This window comes from Neofelis nebulosa, chromosome 11 (assembly GCF_028018385.1).
Source record: "Neofelis nebulosa isolate mNeoNeb1 chromosome 11, mNeoNeb1.pri, whole genome shotgun sequence".
NCBI classification, from domain to species: Eukaryota; Metazoa; Chordata; class Mammalia; order Carnivora; family Felidae; genus Neofelis; species Neofelis nebulosa.
The window spans coordinates 50,507,010-50,524,623 of record NC_080792.1 but is presented as its reverse complement, the minus strand read 5'-3'; the positions used below and the strand labels follow the sequence as shown (position 1 = coordinate 50,524,623).

Genomic DNA, 17,614 nt, shown 5'->3' with positions numbered 1-17,614 from the left:
CAGACTATTTGAGAGGGAAGACTAGAGATGCTATCTTGAAAGAAGAGGTATTTGTAGAAAGAGGAGGTATTCATTTCTAGACCGAGAAATGAATAGAGTTTTGGTGAGCAGAGATGGGCTGGTGAGTTTGTAGGGAAGGGAATTGCATGAGTAGAGATGTGGAAGCAGAAAAACATGGCCCATGTCCTTGTAATGGTGAATAATCCATTTTGGAGAGGCACAGGGAAGATGAATGGAGTATTGAGAGGGAGCCTGGCCTACTACAGCTCCTGGAATGGCCACCTTGGCCATTACTAACTCTCATGTCTTTATCATCTTGTCTGAAGGGAGCTTCCAGAGTCCATAAGCCCAAGAGTTCCCAGGGTAGGAAAGGGCACACAGACCATCGTGTCCTCTAGTGTCCCCTCACATCCTGCCTTTGACTCTTAGTCATTGACTGTAATCCTTTACTTAACACAACTTAGCTGTGATATTATTTTAACCCTGCTTAAAACCCAAGCAGTCCAAAGGCTGTTGTGCATCTTAATTATTCTTTAGTTTACTTACCAGGAGACCCTGCACATAAAGCACATTACACCATAGGAAGAAGATACCCTCTCACAGACAATATATTATTTCATTACTTGAAGCAGTATGGCTGAAATTTAGAGGTAATAACAACAAAAGTATATATTTATTTAAATTTTTTAAATTTAATTTATTTTTTTAATTTACATCAAGGTAGCATATAGTGCAACAGTGATTTCAGGAGTAGATTCCTTAATGCCCCTTACCCATTTAGCCCATCCCCCTCTCACAATCCCTCCAGTAACCCCCTGTTTTTTCTCCATATTTAAGAGTCTCTTATGTTTTGTCCCTCTCCCTGTTTTTATATTATTTTTGTTTCCTTCCCTTATGTTCATCTGTTTTGTCTCTTGAAGTCCTCATATGAGTGAAGTCATATGATATTTGTCTTTCTCTCACTATTTTTGCTTAGCATAATACCCTCCAGTTCCATCCATGTAGTAGCAAATGGCAAGATTTCATTCTTTTTGATTGCCGAGTAATACTCCATTGTATGTATGTATACTACATCTTCTTTATCCATTCATCTGTTGATGGACATTTGGGCTCTTTCCATACTTTGGCTATTGTTGATAGCACTGCTATAAACATTAGGGTGCACATGCTCCTTCGAAACAGTACACCTGTATCCATTGGATAAATACCTAGTAGTGCAATTGCTGGGTCCTAAGGGTAGTTCTATTTTTAATTCTTTGAGGAACCTCCATACTGTTTTCCAGAGTGACCGCACCAGCCTGCATTCCCACAAGCAGTGCAAAAGAGAGCCTCTTTCTCCACATCCTTGCCAATATCTGTTGTTGCCTGAGTTGTTAATGTTAGCCATTCTGACAGGTGTGAGGTGGTATCTCATTGTGGTTTTGATTTGTATTTCCCTGATGATGAGTGAGGTTGAGCATTTTTTCATGTGTCAGTTGGCCATGTGGATATCTTCTTTGGGGAAGTGTCTATTCATGTCCTTTGTCCATTTCTTCACTGGATTGTTTTTTGGGTGTTGAGTTTGATAAGTTCTTTATAGATTTTGGATCCTAACTCTCTATCTGATATGTCATTTGTAAATATCTTCTCCCATTCCGTCAGTTGCCTTTTAGTTTTGCTGATTGTTTCCTTCGCTGTGCAGAAGCTTTTTATTTTGATGAGGTCCCAATAGTTCATTTCTGCTTTTGTTTCCCTTGTGTCTGGAGATGTGTTGAGTAAGAAGTTGCTGCGGCCAAGATCAAAGAGGTTTTTGCCTGCTTTCTCCTCTATGATTTTGATGACTTCCTGTCTTACACTTAGGTCCTTCATCCATTTTGAGTTTATTTTTGTGTATGGTGTAAGAAAGTGGTCCAGGTTCATTTTTTTGCATGTCGCTGTCCAGTTTTCCCAGCACCATTTGCTGAAGAGACTGTCATTATTCCATTGGCTATTCTTTCCTGCTTTGTCAAAGATTAGTTGGCCAAATGTTTGTCAGTCCATTTCTGTGTTCTCTATTCTGTTCCACTGATATGAGTGTCTGTTTTTGTGCCAGTACCATACTGTCTTGATGATTACAGCTTTGTAATACAGCTTGAAGTCCATAAAGTGTATATTTATTAAGGATTATGTGCCAAATACTTTACTAAGTACTTATACTGATTGTGTAATTTAGTTCTTATTGCCATCCTTAGCATATGCTATTATTATTCTAACTTAATAATGAAAAAAAAATGGACAGAGAAATCATTTAAGTTCACACTGTAGATGCCAGAGCTGGGATCTGAATCTGGGAAGTCTGACCCCAAAGCCTAAGCTCTCAGTCAATATATTGTACTGATTTAAAGAAGCACATTAAGAAAGTATGAGAAAAAAGAAAAAAAAGAAGGTATGAGAGGTAAACATGTTTTTCTGTGTTCAATAGATAATGACAAAAAATTAAGAGTTAGTTTTAGTAGGCCTTTATATTTAAACTTTCATGAACTGAGTATCCACGGACCCATTGAGGCCTTTGTCATTTCAATATTTAAATTAAAATTATCTTTGAATGCCTTTAGATAGGGCATGTACTGTTCTTTTCATGTATATTCTATATCAGCCCACAAATTTATGGCATTGGCAAATTTGTTACATTAGTTCAGAATGCAGCCCCAGTTTGAGTCAAAGAAGAGGAAGAAGGGATGATGCCAGCCATGCAGGCCCCTGTTATTAGGAAAGGAAAACCTTTTCTAGAAATCCTTGCAGGACACTCCCTACAGGGAGTGTCCTGAGCTTGAACTGGGTCTCCTGAGCTTGAACTGGGCTGCTTGGCCATCCTTCACTGCAGAGAAGGCTAGAAAGGTAAGGAATAGGGTTTTCATGGTGCGCTTAGATCAGATCAGTCAAACTCCTTTACCTGGAGCTGTATGCACTGGTACCCCAAACAAAATTTGGGTCCTATCAGTAAGGAAGAAGGGGGTGTGAGTATTTGAAAAGGGACTAAGGGTATTTGTCATCCTCAAGTTCTTAAAAATTCTGACTGACTATAGGGGCGCCTGGGTGGCTTAGTTGGCTAAGTGTCCAACTCTTGATTTTGGGTCAGGTCACGATCACACAGTTCATGAGATTGAGCCCTGTGTTGGGCCTGTGCTGACAGCGTGGAGACTGCTTGGGATTCTTCTCTCCCATTCTCTCTCTCTGCCCTTCTCCTGTTCACGCGCTCACTCTCTCAAGATAAATAAACATTAAAAATAAATAAAATTCTGGTTGACTACATACTACCCTCAGCCTACCTTACCCTCACAGTAGAATGATTCATTAGGATAAGCTAACCTCTTGAACAAAATCTTCCAAAAATCAGTGGCTTAATTAGTTACTTGTTTGCACTGCAGTCCAACATGGTGAAGTGCTTCTTCTTGCAGTTGCTCAGGGATCTAGGCTCCATTCATCTTCTGTTGGCATCTTCAAATTCCAGCCTCCAGGATCCCTCTAGAAGGATGAGAGTTTAGGGAAGGCACACAACACTTAACTGTCTTGGCCATCATGTCAGACACATTCCATTGTGAGAACTAGGACATGCTGTTTGGCCGTGTCTCCAGGGAGAGGAAGTGGGTTTGGTGAGCATGTTGTCAGCCTCTGCCACACTACGGTTGAGTGAAATTTAGTTGTCTTGAAACGGTTGACAAATGGATAAAGAGATTCTTTATAAATGTGAAAAGTGAGTTTCACAAGAAGTTATAAATAAATGAGACTTATTATCTTTTGTTATTTCTTAAAGATATTTCACCTAATATTCCTCTTTATAGACAGTTTACCATGTTTACTTTATAGACAGCGTACTATGGATAATAAAGTCTCACACCCATCATTTCCAAAAAAGCCTTCCCTGACCTCTTCAGATGGCAAGGAGCCTCTGTATTTACTTCTGTGTGCTGCTCCTTGGCTGCAATAACTGGTTGGCATGTATCTCACTTGGCTATAAGCTTTCAGAGGGCATAGACCATGTACAATTTATCTTTCAGTCACCAGGACTTAATGCCTACAGGATAATCAACAAACTTGTGATTGAATGATTGATTAAATGGATAAATGCATGAAGGTGTATCAATAATAGTAAAACTTCAGACTAAAAGGATAAAAAACTGGTTTTGAATTCATAAAAATTTAGAATTTTCATAAAAATATGTTAAATTTTTTTAATGTTTATTTTTGAGAGAGAGAGATATGAGTGAGCGGGGGAGGGGCAGAGAGTGAGGGAGACAGAGAATCTGAAGCAGACTCCAGGCTCCGAGCTGTCAGCACAGAGCCCAACATGGGGCTCAAACTCAGGGACTGTGAGATTATGACCTGAGCCAAAGTCAGATGCTTAACTGACTGAGCCACTCAGGTACTCTTAAGTATATGTTTTTATCTGCAGCATAAATGATTATTTGACTAGCTGCTCACAAATAAGTAACATATATAGTCATAGTATCTAGTTATATATAAATGATTATGAGGCAAAAACCTTAAAATTTTTTCAAATATAACTGTATATTAACTAACTGGAATTAAAATTAAAACTTAAAAATTTGTTTCATAAATAGATTAAGCATATAGTTCAATCCGAGTGACCCTAAATTTCACATATGTGGAGAATAGGTTAGTGAGATTTTTATTTCACTTGTAGTATTTGTATACTTATTAATTTTTTATTCATTAACCAATATTCAATGAGTTCCTACTCAAAAAGAAGGTACAAATACACACACTAGTCTATAATTATAAACTGTATGATTAAAATTTTTTTTTAACGTTTATTTATTTTTGAGACAGAGAGAAACAGAGCATGAACGGGGGAGGGTCAGAGAGAGAGAGACACAGAATCTGAAACAGGCTCCAGGCTCTGAGCTGTCAGCACAGAGCCCGATGCGGGGCTTGAACTCACGGACTGCAAGATCATGACCTGAGCCCAAGTTGGACGCTTAACCAACTGAGCCACCAAGGCACCCCTATAACTGTATGACTTAATAACCAGGATGGGGGCTAGAAAGTCAAAGAGTATCCAGAGTGCATAATTTATGCTGGAGATGTAAGGAAGTTTTTGAGGAGTTACTGTCTGTGTTGAGATGAAAAGGAAGAGTGAGACAAAGGTAGAGAAGAGTTGGGGGAAGAGAACTTCACAGTGTGTGAAGGCACTGAGAGAGAGTACTTGACCTGTGGGAGGAGTTGAGAAGGAAGGCCAGGGCCATCTTGTGGAAGGGACTGGGGAGAGGCACAGAGGTAGGCAAGGGCCAGGCTTCTGGATCTCAAGGCCCTGTTAAGACTTTGGAAAGAAAGAGAATGTACTGTTTGAGATGGCAACATGTAATAAATGTTTCAGCTGAGAAACATTTTGGAACAAAATACATAAATACCAAATATATAAATACAATTTTTATTTTTAAATTAAAAAAAAAAACAAAAAACAGGGGAACCTAAGTGGCTCAGTTCGTTAAGTGTTCAACTTTTGGTTTTGATTCTGGTCATGATCTGAGCCAGGTTTGTAAGATGGAGCCTCACATGTGGCTCTGCGCTGACAGTGTGGAGCCTGATTGGGATTCTTTCTCTCCTCTCTCTGACCCTCCCCCATTCCTCCTCACTCTCTCTCTCTCAAAATACATAAACATCAAAAAAATGATAAAAATAAAGCCTATTAAAAAATACCACTCTTGGAACAATAATGAAAAAAAATTAAAACTGTTGGTTATGCCTCATGAAGGAAGGCTGAAAACCAACATTGACAGAAAGGTGGTAGGAGATGGATTTTCAATAAGTGGGGGGCGGGGGGGGGTGGAGTTCTAGCTCCATCTCACTTTTTAAATCAGAGTAATTTCTAGATGACTTAAAGATATTAAGCTAATAATAGCTAACATTTGTTTAGCTTGTGTTATATGTCCAACCCTGATTTAAGCACTTTTTATTATGTTGTACACATTTTGCTCATTCTATCCTTACAGCAGCCCTATAAATTAGGAGCTATTTTCCCCCCAATTTTAAGGCAATAGACACTTAGAGAGATAATGAGTAGTGCTATAGGCACTATAAACCTTGGCATTTTAGCTCCAGTGTCTGTGTTCTTATCACACACACATTCTCTCAAAAAGTTCTAGGAAAAAACAAAGGTAAATATTTGATATTAATCAAATATTTAGAAGTTCATTCTAAACATGATTATAAAGCCAAAAGCAAGGAAAAAATTGATAGGTTTGACTACCTGAATATATTTATTTAGTTTTGTTTTTAATGTTTATTTATTTTTGGGAGAAAGAGACAGAGTGTGAGCAGGAGAGGGGCAGAGAGAGAGGGAGACACAGAATTGGAACCAGGCTCCAGGCTCTGAGCTGTCAGCACAGAGCCCGATGTGGGGCTCAAACTTAGGAACCAGCAGATCATGACCTGAGCCGAAGTCGGACACTTAACTGATTGAGCCACCCAGGCGCTCCTGAATATATTTATTTAAACTTTTACATTTCCCCCAAGTTTCCAAAACAAAAAATATAAATAAGAAGAAAAAATACTGGCAGTGTATATTATAGACTGTTAATAGTCTTCGTATATAAGGCATTCTTATGATCAATAAAAAAGAACAAATTCCCCAAAAGAAAATGGTCTAGAGGTCAACAAGACTGGTCCTGGACTAAAGCCCACCAGCTTTTTGGAAAATAAAGTTTTATTGGAGTACGGCCATGCTCATTTGTTTAATGCTCATTTGTTTACATATTGTCTGTGGCCGCTTTTGAGCTACAATCCAGAATTGAATAATTGTGACATCAAAACCTGCAGTGTTTGCTATCTGGTCCTTTACAGAAAAAGTTCTCTGACTTTTGATGTAGAGGAACATCCACTTTCAGTGGTCTTGAAAGATAATATAGAATGTCTTCTCCTTGGAAGGTTTGTAATGTCCTGATTGGAGGTAAAAAAATGGAGTAGTTGGTCTTTTGAGGTCTCTCCCTTAACTCCATTCTGTTTCATTTTGAACTCATCTTGGGTTGAATTATTACACATGAGTTCCTGTAGGCATCTGTTTTTTGTTTTTTGTTTTTTTTCTTATGTACCTATTCCCTTTGGGTCAGTGTTCCTATCTTTCTCTTCTTTCTCTACGGTACCACCTCTTTCATGGTAAACAAACCCTAGAGTCTTCAGTGTTTTCAAGACACATTCTCTGGCTTTCATCAATACTTGACTCTCCAACCATCCACTTTTCTCATCCCTGTTGTTGACTTTTGCTGGAGAAATTCAGACAACTAGGGCAATTGATAACAGTACATTTATGGTCTCTCATCTCTATGAGGAACTGTGTCCTCGTGAGGACATGATCCTACATGGACAAAATCCTACATGATCCTAAATCAGCTCCTCCCCAATTATATCTAACAGCTGGCCTGCCTAAACTTTCTTCTCTTACTTCAGCACCCCTGTTGCCTTTCTAGCTCTCTGAAAACAAACTTGCCTTCTACTTAACAGAAGAAAAGGAGGCCTTCCTGCAGTAAATACTGGGTCCCAACCTCTTCTGATTCCTCAGAGTGAGGAAGGCATCTGTGATACTGCTTTATCTTCAACATTTTGCCTCTAAACTGTTTTTCTTTCTTATAGCTTATAAATTAATTTCTATTCTTTCCACAAAAATGAAAGAAGAAAAGGAAGGAGGCAGGAAGAGAAAAATAAGAGATGAAAAAGAAGGAAAGAAGGAAAGAAAGAGAAAGAAAGAAAGAAAGAAAAAGACAAATGAGATAAAGACAAAGAGAGGAGATGGAAGGAAGGAGGAAAAAAGGAAAGAAAAGGAAGAAAGAAAGCTCTTTGATATATTTTTAGGCCTTATACTCCTCACCAGCTGTCCCTGAACATCTCTCTTTCCCTTCACAGCCCAGTTTTTTGAACACATTCTTTCCTTGTCACTCTTTCCTCACAGTGTCATATGATTGAGTCTCCTGTGAGGGTTGTGAAGGTGCCCTGGGCAAGTTGCTACACTCAGTGTTTTCTTTCCATCCTATCCTGTTGCACTTATTTGAACTTACGATACAGTTGACTGTTATAATTCATTCTTAAAACCTGCTTTACTTTCTTTGTTGATTTTACCTTCTTCTGGTTTTTCTCTTTCTTTTTCCTCAAGTGCTTTGCATGCTGCCAGTCATTTTCCCACCTCTTCAATAGAAGACTATCCTCAGTCTTCCATTACATATTCTTCCTAGGCAGTCTCATTATCTGTATGCTAATGGCTCACAAATATCTATCCCTAGCCTAGCTCTATTTGCAGACTTCCCCATCAAGTGCCTACTAGGGTTTCCACCTATCTAAATGTTCTAATGTCATCTCAAACTAGGAACATAGCAATATTCAGCTCCCCATAACCCCCTGCCATATCATGCCATACTGTACCCTGTCATACTACCTGAACCACTGTACCATAATACACTGTGACTTCCCTGTCTGCCCAATTTAATTTGGAGCTTCTTAAGAGCAGGGACCACATGTTTCATCTCTGTATCTTCAGTGTTCAGTACACTGAGTTTGTTGAGTAAGTGTATGAAAGAATGGAAGTAATAAAGAGAAGTGAAAACAAGAAAGGATGAAACTTATTTTGGATTCAGGTGTCCCTAGCAGAAATAATAAATAGTCCATCAGTAGATTATCTTCTGAAATGAACTGAGTCTAAGAAATTGGCTGGATGGTGAAGTACCAAAAAACATTCTCCTTACTCTAGAGCCTGTTGATAAAGCACAACAAAAATTCATGAGTCCTGTTGAAACTGACAAAGTAGCTGTGACAGATGATTTTTATTCAGTATTTAAACCATTTAAGCTTGTAGATTGTAGGATACTAAGACTACAAGAGCATTTTCCTCAAAATATGAAGTTTAGTATAAACATCAGAAATTTTACATTTAGCACAGAGCACAGTTTCATCTAGTACCTGAATTCTTGGTACTTGGCGGCATTGAGAACACTTAGTACAAAACGTTCCAGGTGTAAAATGTTCTGGTATCAAGTGTTCTTAAAGTGTTTAAGTCAGAATACTAATCCTCAAGCAATTCACAACACCAGCTACAAAAATATGCAAGAGAGAAAACACCTGTCACACTGTATTATAAAGTAGAGAAATTATGGTCTTCAAAGTACAGATTTGAATTAATAAAGTGGCAATCAGATGTCATAAGGAAAAGGTAATGTATACCACACTCAGACCAGAAACTGATCAATTATATAGTTTAGTTTTTTTTAATGTTTATTTATTTTTGAGAGAGACAGAGTGTGAGTAGAGGAGGGGCAGAGAGAGAGGGAGACACAGAATCTGAAGCAGGATCCAGGCTCTGAGTTGTCAGCACAGAGCCTGATGAGGGGCTTGAACCCATGAACTGTGAGATCATGACCTGAGCCGAAGTTGGATGCTTAACCGACTGAGCCACCCAGGTGCCCCTCGATTATATAGTTTAAAATTCAGATTATCTTATTGCCAATAACAATGTTTTATTTTTTTAAAAGTCAAGTCAAGACTTTTGGAAATTTAAAATTAATGAACATTAAAATAGCCTAACAGTCACTTCCTATACAACTGAACACATATCCTATAAAGTAATCTTATCTACAACTAACTCCATGTTTTTCTAGATTTTTTCTGACAAATATTTTATTGTAAAAATCATTCAAGGTTTACATCTTCCGTTGGGTAAAAAAGTATCATTAAGATATTACCAAATCCAATATTTAATTAAAATAATACAACACAGTTTGCCTCATCACTTCAAACCCTTTCCTTATTTAAATACAATATAACATTTTGGAAAATTTGGGAAGTATAGAAAAAGGCAATCTATAATCCTACTGACTTCACACTGCAGAAATGTTTTTTCATAATTGTAATTATTATGTAATTTTGTATTCTGCATTTATCCATCCTTCTTCCTTCCTTCCTTCCTTCCTTCCTTCCTTCCTTCCTTCCTTCCTTCCTTCCTTCCTTCCTTCCTTCCTTCTTCCCACCCTCCCTTTATGTAATCTCTGTACCCAACCTGGGGCTCAAACTCACAACCCTGAGATCAAGAGTCATATGCTCCTCTGACTGAGCCATCCAGGCACCCCTGTGTTCTGCTTTTAAAATTAGTATGTTGGGGTGCCTGGGTGGTTCAGTAGGTTAACTGTCCGATTCTTGGTTTTCTCTTAGGTCATAGTCTTGTGGTTCATGAGTTTGAGCCCTGCATCGGACCCCACAATGGCAGTGTAGGACCTGCTTGGGATTCTCTGTCTCCCTCCCTCTCTCTCTCTCTCCCCCTCCCCCTGCTTACTCTCTATCTCTCTCTGTCAAAATAAAAGAATAAACATTTTAAAAAATGAAATTAGAGGTGCCTGGGTGGCTCAGTTGGTTAAGCGTGTGACTTTGGCTCAGGTCATGATCTTGTGGTTAGTGGGTTCGAGCCTTGCATTGGGCTCTGTGCTGACAGCTCAGAGCCTGGAGCCTGCTTCAGATTCTGTGTCTCCCTCTCTCTCTGTACCTCCCCTGCTCCTGCTCTCTCTCTCTCTCTCTCAAAAAAGAAAAAAAAAAGAAGTAAATAAAATTAGTGTTTCTCTCATGAATGTATTTCTGTGGTGCTACTAAATAATTATGATTATAATTGTTTAAAGCAGACTGATGCCACCTAATGCTATACTATAATTTACTTAACCATTTACCCAATGGATAATTTAGATGAGATGCAATGTTTTACTTGGTGCTTACAGACCCTCCCACCATACTTGGTACTTTTTTCTTATGGTAGATTTCTAAAAGTAAAATTGCTCAGTCGAAAGTTACTTTTAAAGACATAGTAGCATAATGATCTCCCAAAGGAGATCTTTGAATTTATAGTTCCCCCTGTAATGTAAGAATACCAACTTCATTGCTAATTTAGCAGTATTTTAAAAGAGTACTTTATTGGCTATTTTGTTTTACACAACAGACTTTTTTTTAGAGCAGCTTTAGGTTTACAGAAAATGGAGCAGAAAGTACAGAGGGTTCAAAGATATCACTCTGTACCCTTCCCTGTAGTTTCCCGTTATTAACATCTTGCATTAGTGGAGTACATTTGTTACAATTGATGAATAAATATTGATACCTTATCATTAACTGAAGTTCATAGTTTACAGTATAATTCATGGTGTCTTACAGTTCTGTGGATCCCCCCCCCCCCCAAGTTCCAAAAAGGCCTTATTACATACAGAGGAGAGGGGTTCAATCCTTCTTGGCTGCTGCTTTCCTCATTGCTGCCAGGACATTGCTCAGCTCCTCTCTCTTCCTCTTGGCATGGACGTGTGTCCCCATCCTTTCCTTGATGAACTTGAGAATGTGCTTGTCCTTAGAGACCTTGAGCAGCTCCATGGTTCACTGCTCACTCATATGGGGCAAAGCTGCACACCTCTTGGATCATGTCCCGCATGAACTTGGTGTGCATGGTGAGGCGCCCCGGGCAGTGTTTGGGCCTCGGCTTGCTCGTGTTCTTAGTCACCTTGTGGCCCTTGTTGAGGCCCATGGCCATAGGGCAACAAGGGTAGTGCAGAGCCCTGACTGCTCGTCCTCAATGGCTCCCCACAGCAGAACACAGAGTTCTATGCATTTTAACCAATGTTTAATGTCATGTATCTACCATTACCATATTATACAAAATAGTCTGCCTGCCCTAAAAATCTCCTATGCACCACTTATTCATCCTTCCATCCCACAGCCACTGGAAACCACTGATCTTTTTACTGTCTGTATAATTTTGCCTTTTCCCGAATGTTATATAGTTGGAATCATATGTTAGGAAGTCTTTTCAAACTGGCTTTTTTCATTTAGCAATATGCAGTTATGTTTCCTCCATGTATTGATAGCTTTTTCTTTTTATCATTGAATAAATATTCCATTGTATGGATGTAGCACAGCTTATCCATTCAACTTTTGAAGAACATCTTCGTTGCTTCTAGTTTTGGCAATTATGAATAAAGCTGCTATAAACATTTGTGTGCAGGTTTTTTGTGTGGATATAAATTTTGAACTAATTTGAGTAAAGTATGTTTTTATAGCCACTTGTTATTGTTTTATGCATGTATTCTATCTCTGAATATATTTATGAAATGAATGTTTAAACACACTTTTTTTTCCCTTCAGAGTCTCTATTTCTCCAAGTTGCTTTTTGTTTGTCTATTTTGATCACTATAGTCTGTGTTTGAGATGTTCTGTGGTTGTTTGGTGATTCTGGCTGCCTGTTCTTATTTAAGAGCAGTGCCCCATAAAGATGATAAGAAGCTGTGATCCCATGGTGAGACTTGCTACCTATGGGCCATTTCACTAAGAAAAGCTCACTGTGAAATATTGCATCTTGGACTGGTTAGATTCCCCAGAGTGAAATCTTCTGACTTCCTCCCTTGATGGTATAGGACTGGTTACCATCTTTCTAGAAACTGAGTTGGAGAAGAGGTTTGGAAGTAGGTGGACTCTGCTTTCAGTTAACAAAATGTTCACCTAATTTCCCTGTTTGTAGAATGGTACCCCCACTTTGAATTGTGCATGTCTAGTTTTCTGAAGAATCAGGGAGATACAGTTGCCTCCTTGGACTTGGGGAAAGGATCTAAGGATTTATCTGATTCTTAAAAGAGAATTCCAGTTAATCCTCCTGTTTCTACTGTCACCTTTATCCTCATACCTGAAACCTAATATGGCAGTGCCTTTGGGGGAGATATGTGGTTTGCCATGTAAACTGGTTGTTTCTAAGCTTGACTTGGGATTCAACTTTCTCAATGCTGTGAGGTCATCTGCTTATCCATCTGCTTTCCAGTTTGAAAATTTTGTTGGTGATCCCTTGCTTCTGTTCTTCTTTGTCCTTACAAATTCATGCCTTTAAAAAATCCTGTGCAATACTTTTAGTTAGGTTTTGGTAGGAAGTGAAAGTAAATGCTTTTGCACAATCTGCCATAGTTCTGTGAAATTCTCATATATCCTTTTAAAACAGAAATCAGGGGTGCCTGGGTGGCTCAGTCGGTTAAGCCTCTGACTTCAGCTCAGGTCATGATCTCATATTTGTTTGAGCCCTGCATCAGGTTCTGTGCTGACAGCTCAGAGTCTGGATCCTGCTTCGAATTCTGTGTCTCCCTTTCTCTCTGCCCTCCCCTGCTTGTTTTCTCTCTCTCTCTCTCTCTCTCTCTCTCTCTCTCTCTCTCTCTCTCTCTCTTTATCTCTCTCTCAAAAATAAATAAAAATATTAAAAAAAAACAACAACCAGAAATCAAAACCCAAACCCTTCTCTATAGTCAATAGATGTTAATTGGTTAAAATTTTCAGAAAAAATATTTTAAAAATTTTTAGTTAATATTATCTATAAATGGACCACCACGTAAAATTTTGGTACTTGTCCATTATGACTTTTCTGTGTGAATACATAAACATTTGATTTATTTTTATTATTTTTTCACTTGTATAAAAAAATACAATTGTGTCTACAGAGATAGCAGTTCAGTGGGGAAGGGAGAAAGGATGTGAGTAGGAATTGACTGCAAACAGACATAAGGGAACTTTGGAGGGTAATGGAGATGTCCTAAACCTGGATTGTGGTGATGGTTGCTTAACTCTACAAATTTACTAAGAACTATTGATGGGTATATTTTATGGCATATAAATTATAGCAATAGATTTGTTTTAAAAATTCCACACTAACCAGCAAAAACCAAAAATATGATTTACTCAGACCATGTCATACATCTTTGTTCACTTAAAAATTTATCAAGGACGCCTTTCATGTCAACAAATTTATACCTATAAAACAAAATTGTAATTGTATAATTAACAAAATGTGTTTCTCCCAGATCTTTTCCCTTCACCTTGCAAATATCATAGAAGATCCCATTTTCATAGTACATTTTTTGTTTGCCTTTTTACATTCTTATTCATATATTTATATATTGATGCATAGTTGTCATTATTACATAGTTTAGCACTGTGGTTATAAAACACTATTCTAGCTGTTTCCCCATATGTTACATAATTATTGTTGATAGTTACATAATCCTTCATAGGGTACATATGTCATGCACTAATTACCATATCCCTGTTTTGGGGGTCTTGAGCTATTTCAGGATTTCTGTTGTTAAAAATAATGATATAATAATAATAACTTTATGCATATAGCTTTTCCTTTCCTTTTTCCTTTTTTTAATTCTTTACTTAGGATAAAATCCTAGAAAGCCTCTACTGCTTTTGAACTAAAATAAATACAAATAACTTCAGAATTTTTTAAAAAATTGGCTTTTATATAATTCCTTTTAGATGTGTTTTGGAAGATTCCTTATATGGAGAACCTATCATTTGTTACTATTACCTTTTAAGTTCTATATTATGGCCTCTGATATTTTGCTGAACATACTTTTTTTTAAGGTTTTATTTATTTTTAAGACAGAGAGAGATAGAGAGACACAGAGTGTGAGTTGGGGGGTTGGGGAGTGGCAGAGAGGGAGGGAGACACAGAATCCAAAGCAGACTCCAGGCTCTGAGCTGTCAGCACAGAGCCCAACGTGGGGCTAGAACCCACAGACTAAACCGTGAGATCATGACCTGAGTTGAAGTCAGAGTCTTAACCGACTGAGCAACCCAGGTGCCCTGAACATACTTAAAAAAAAAAAAAAAAAATCAGATATACTTAATTGAAGTGAAGACAGGCAGGAATTCTGTGAAGAAACCCAATACTGTTGTCTCTTGTGGAAAGGTAGCAGCAACCTCATAGTGTTTTCATCCTATTTAAACTTTACAAATGGAGGATTTTATAATACAAACTACAGAATCTAACTTTAGGTTGGGTGGCCTCAGATTTCTTAAAGCCTATTCACCTTAAATAATTGTCTGTATTGGGATGTCTCATTACTGATTTGCAGCTGTGCTTTTCTGGATACATGCTGAGAAGCCTTCTTTTAACTCAAAATGTTAGTTAAAAATTTTTAAGTTAGCATTAATGGCTTACCACATGACCAAGTAGGAAAGTGACTAGACATTCTAGGGAAGTCTCCAGGAGTTCTTAGAATCCAGGAAACACACCTTACACATACTCAGGTCACTGGGGACAGGCAGTCTATGGATTTTGTTCTTCTGAAATGATCAGCCACAACAGACTAAATTAACTGGCTTTAAGATACTGTGCTCAATGGATGAGTTAGATGTAGAATTTCAGGAAGCCCAAGGTCAAGTTAGTTCCTAAGGAACAATGCATGCTTTTTATAACCTTCCCTACATTTCCCTCTGTGCTATAACCAGGTCATGACAACTGGGACCTTGTCACCAACACTTTCAAAGATAATTTTAAAAGACTATTCAAACACTAAAGCTAGCCCCCTCCTTGGCACATACTCCCCCTTCTCTCCTCTCTTTAGTCCCTGGGTGGCCAGGAAAACCCAACATCAAGGGCAAGGGGCATTCCATTTCCTACCCCTTTGTGTGTGTGGTACCTATCAGGCCCTTACCCTCTCATCCCCATTTTACCCCCAAATTGATTCAAGGACCAGTTTTTTTTTTTTTAAACAGCTTTATTGAGACTTAATTCACATGCCATAAAATCCACTCATTCAAAATGCTTTTGAGTATTTCCACAGAGTTGTGTGCAACTATCACTTACCACAATCAATTTTAGAACACTTTCATCACCTGAAAAAATAAACCCATACTCATTATCAGTTAGCTGCATTCCACCCCCCAAATCTCCTAGCCCGTAGGTAATCACTAATCTATATTCTATTACTATAGATTTGCCTAATCTAGACATTTCAGATAAATGGAATCATATAATATGTGACCTCTTGTGACTGTCTTCTTTCACTGAACAGTGTTTTCAAGGTTCATCCACATTGTAGCATGCATTGATACTTCATTTTTTTTTATTGCCAAATGCTATTATTTTGTATGGTTATACCACATTTTCTTTATCCATTCATCAGTTGATGGGAATTTTGGGTTGTTTCCTCTTTTTAGCTATTATAAATAATGTTTAACGCTGCTACACACAAAATTTTATACAAAATTATACAAAATTTTGCTTGATGTATGTTTTCATTTTTGGGACTAGGATTTCATACCTAGGACTGGATTTTCTAGGTCATGTGGTAACTCTATGTTTAACATTTTAAGGAATTGTCAAACTATTTTCCAAAGTAGTTGTATCATTTTATGTTTCCACCAACAATCTATGAGGGTTGCGATTTTCTAACTTTTGTTATTGTCTCTCTTTTTAATTTTAGCTATACAAATGGATATGAGGTATCTCATTGTGGTTTTGATTTACATTATCCTAATGGCTAATGATGTTGAGCATCTTGTATGTCTTTTTTGGAAAAATATCTGTTCAAATCTTTGATTGGGTTGTCTTTTTAATGTTGAATTGTGAGAATTCTTTATATATGCTGAATACAAGGCCTTCATCATGTACATGATTTACAAATGTTTTCTCCCATTATGTGAGCTGTCTTTTCATTCCCTTGATGGTATCTTTTGAAGCATAAAGGCTTTTAATTTTTATGATTTCAAGTTTATCTGCTCATTATTTTGTTATTTGTGCTTTTGGTTTCATGACTAAGAAAGCATTGCCTAGTCGAGGTTCACAGAGATTTACACCTATGTTTTCTTCTAAGAGTTTTGTAGTTTCAGCTTTTACATTTAGGTATATGATCCATTTTGAGTTAATTTTTATGTATAGAACAGTGTAGGGGTCCAACTTCATTCTTTGTATGTGGACATGTAGTTGTTTGGGCACCATTTGTTGTAATTCCTTCTCAATTATCTAGATATCATCAAATATCAACTGACCATTGATGCCTGGGTGGCTCAGTTGGTTAAGCATCTGACTTTGGGACTTCAGCTGAGATAATGATCTCACAGTTTATGGGTTTGAGCCCCACGTCTGGCTCTGTGCTGACAGTTCAAAGCCTGGTGCCTGTGTCATATTCTGTGTCTCCCTCTCTCTTGGCTCCTCCTCTGCTTGCACTCTCTCTCTCTCTCTCTCTCTCTCTCTCTCAAGAATAATAAACGTTAAAAAAAATCAATTGACCATAAAGATAATGTTTTTATTTAAAAATTTTTTTAATGTTTTTATTTATTTTTGAGAGAGAGAGAGAGAGAAAGAGAGAGAGACAGACACAGAGACAGAGAGAGACAGAGAGACAGAGTGTGAGCAGGGGAGGGGCAGAGAGAGAGGGAGACCCAGGACCTGAAGTAGGCTCCAGGCTCTGAGCTGTCAGCACAGAGCCCGACACGGGGCTCGAACTCACAGACTGTGAGACTATGACCTGAGTTGAAGTCAGATGCTTAACTGACCTAGCCACCAGGCGCCCCAAGATAATGTTTTTTTCTGAACCCTCAATTGTATTCCATTGATCTATATGTCTACTTTTATGCCAGTAGCACACAGTCATGATTACTGTAGCTTTGGAGTAAGCTTTGAAACTAGAAGTGCAAGTCCTCCAGTTTTGTTCTTTTTGAAGATTGTTTTGGCTATTTTTTGGTCCTTTGAATGTCTATATAAATTTTAGGATCTGTATGTTACTTTCTGCTAAAAAACCAACTGGGGTTTTGATAGGGACTGCGTTGGATTTGGGGATCTCAAGGCCTATTTTGTGTGATT

The 17,614-nt window shown here is 37.9% G+C and overlaps 2 protein-coding genes across 5 annotated transcripts in view; one reads left to right on the top strand and one right to left on the bottom strand.

Moving 5' to 3' along the window:
* GREB1L (GREB1 like retinoic acid receptor coactivator) overlaps positions 1-17,614 on the top strand; it is a 280,943-nt gene that overhangs the window by 23,605 nt on the left and 239,724 nt on the right. The window lies entirely within an intron of this gene.
* LOC131490305 (large ribosomal subunit protein eL36-like) lies at positions 11,179-11,518 on the bottom strand. Its single transcript, XM_058692552.1, is given in 2 exon segments — positions 11,179-11,376; positions 11,378-11,518. Coding segments are annotated over 2 exon segments (303 nt in total). The 3' UTR covers positions 11,179-11,214.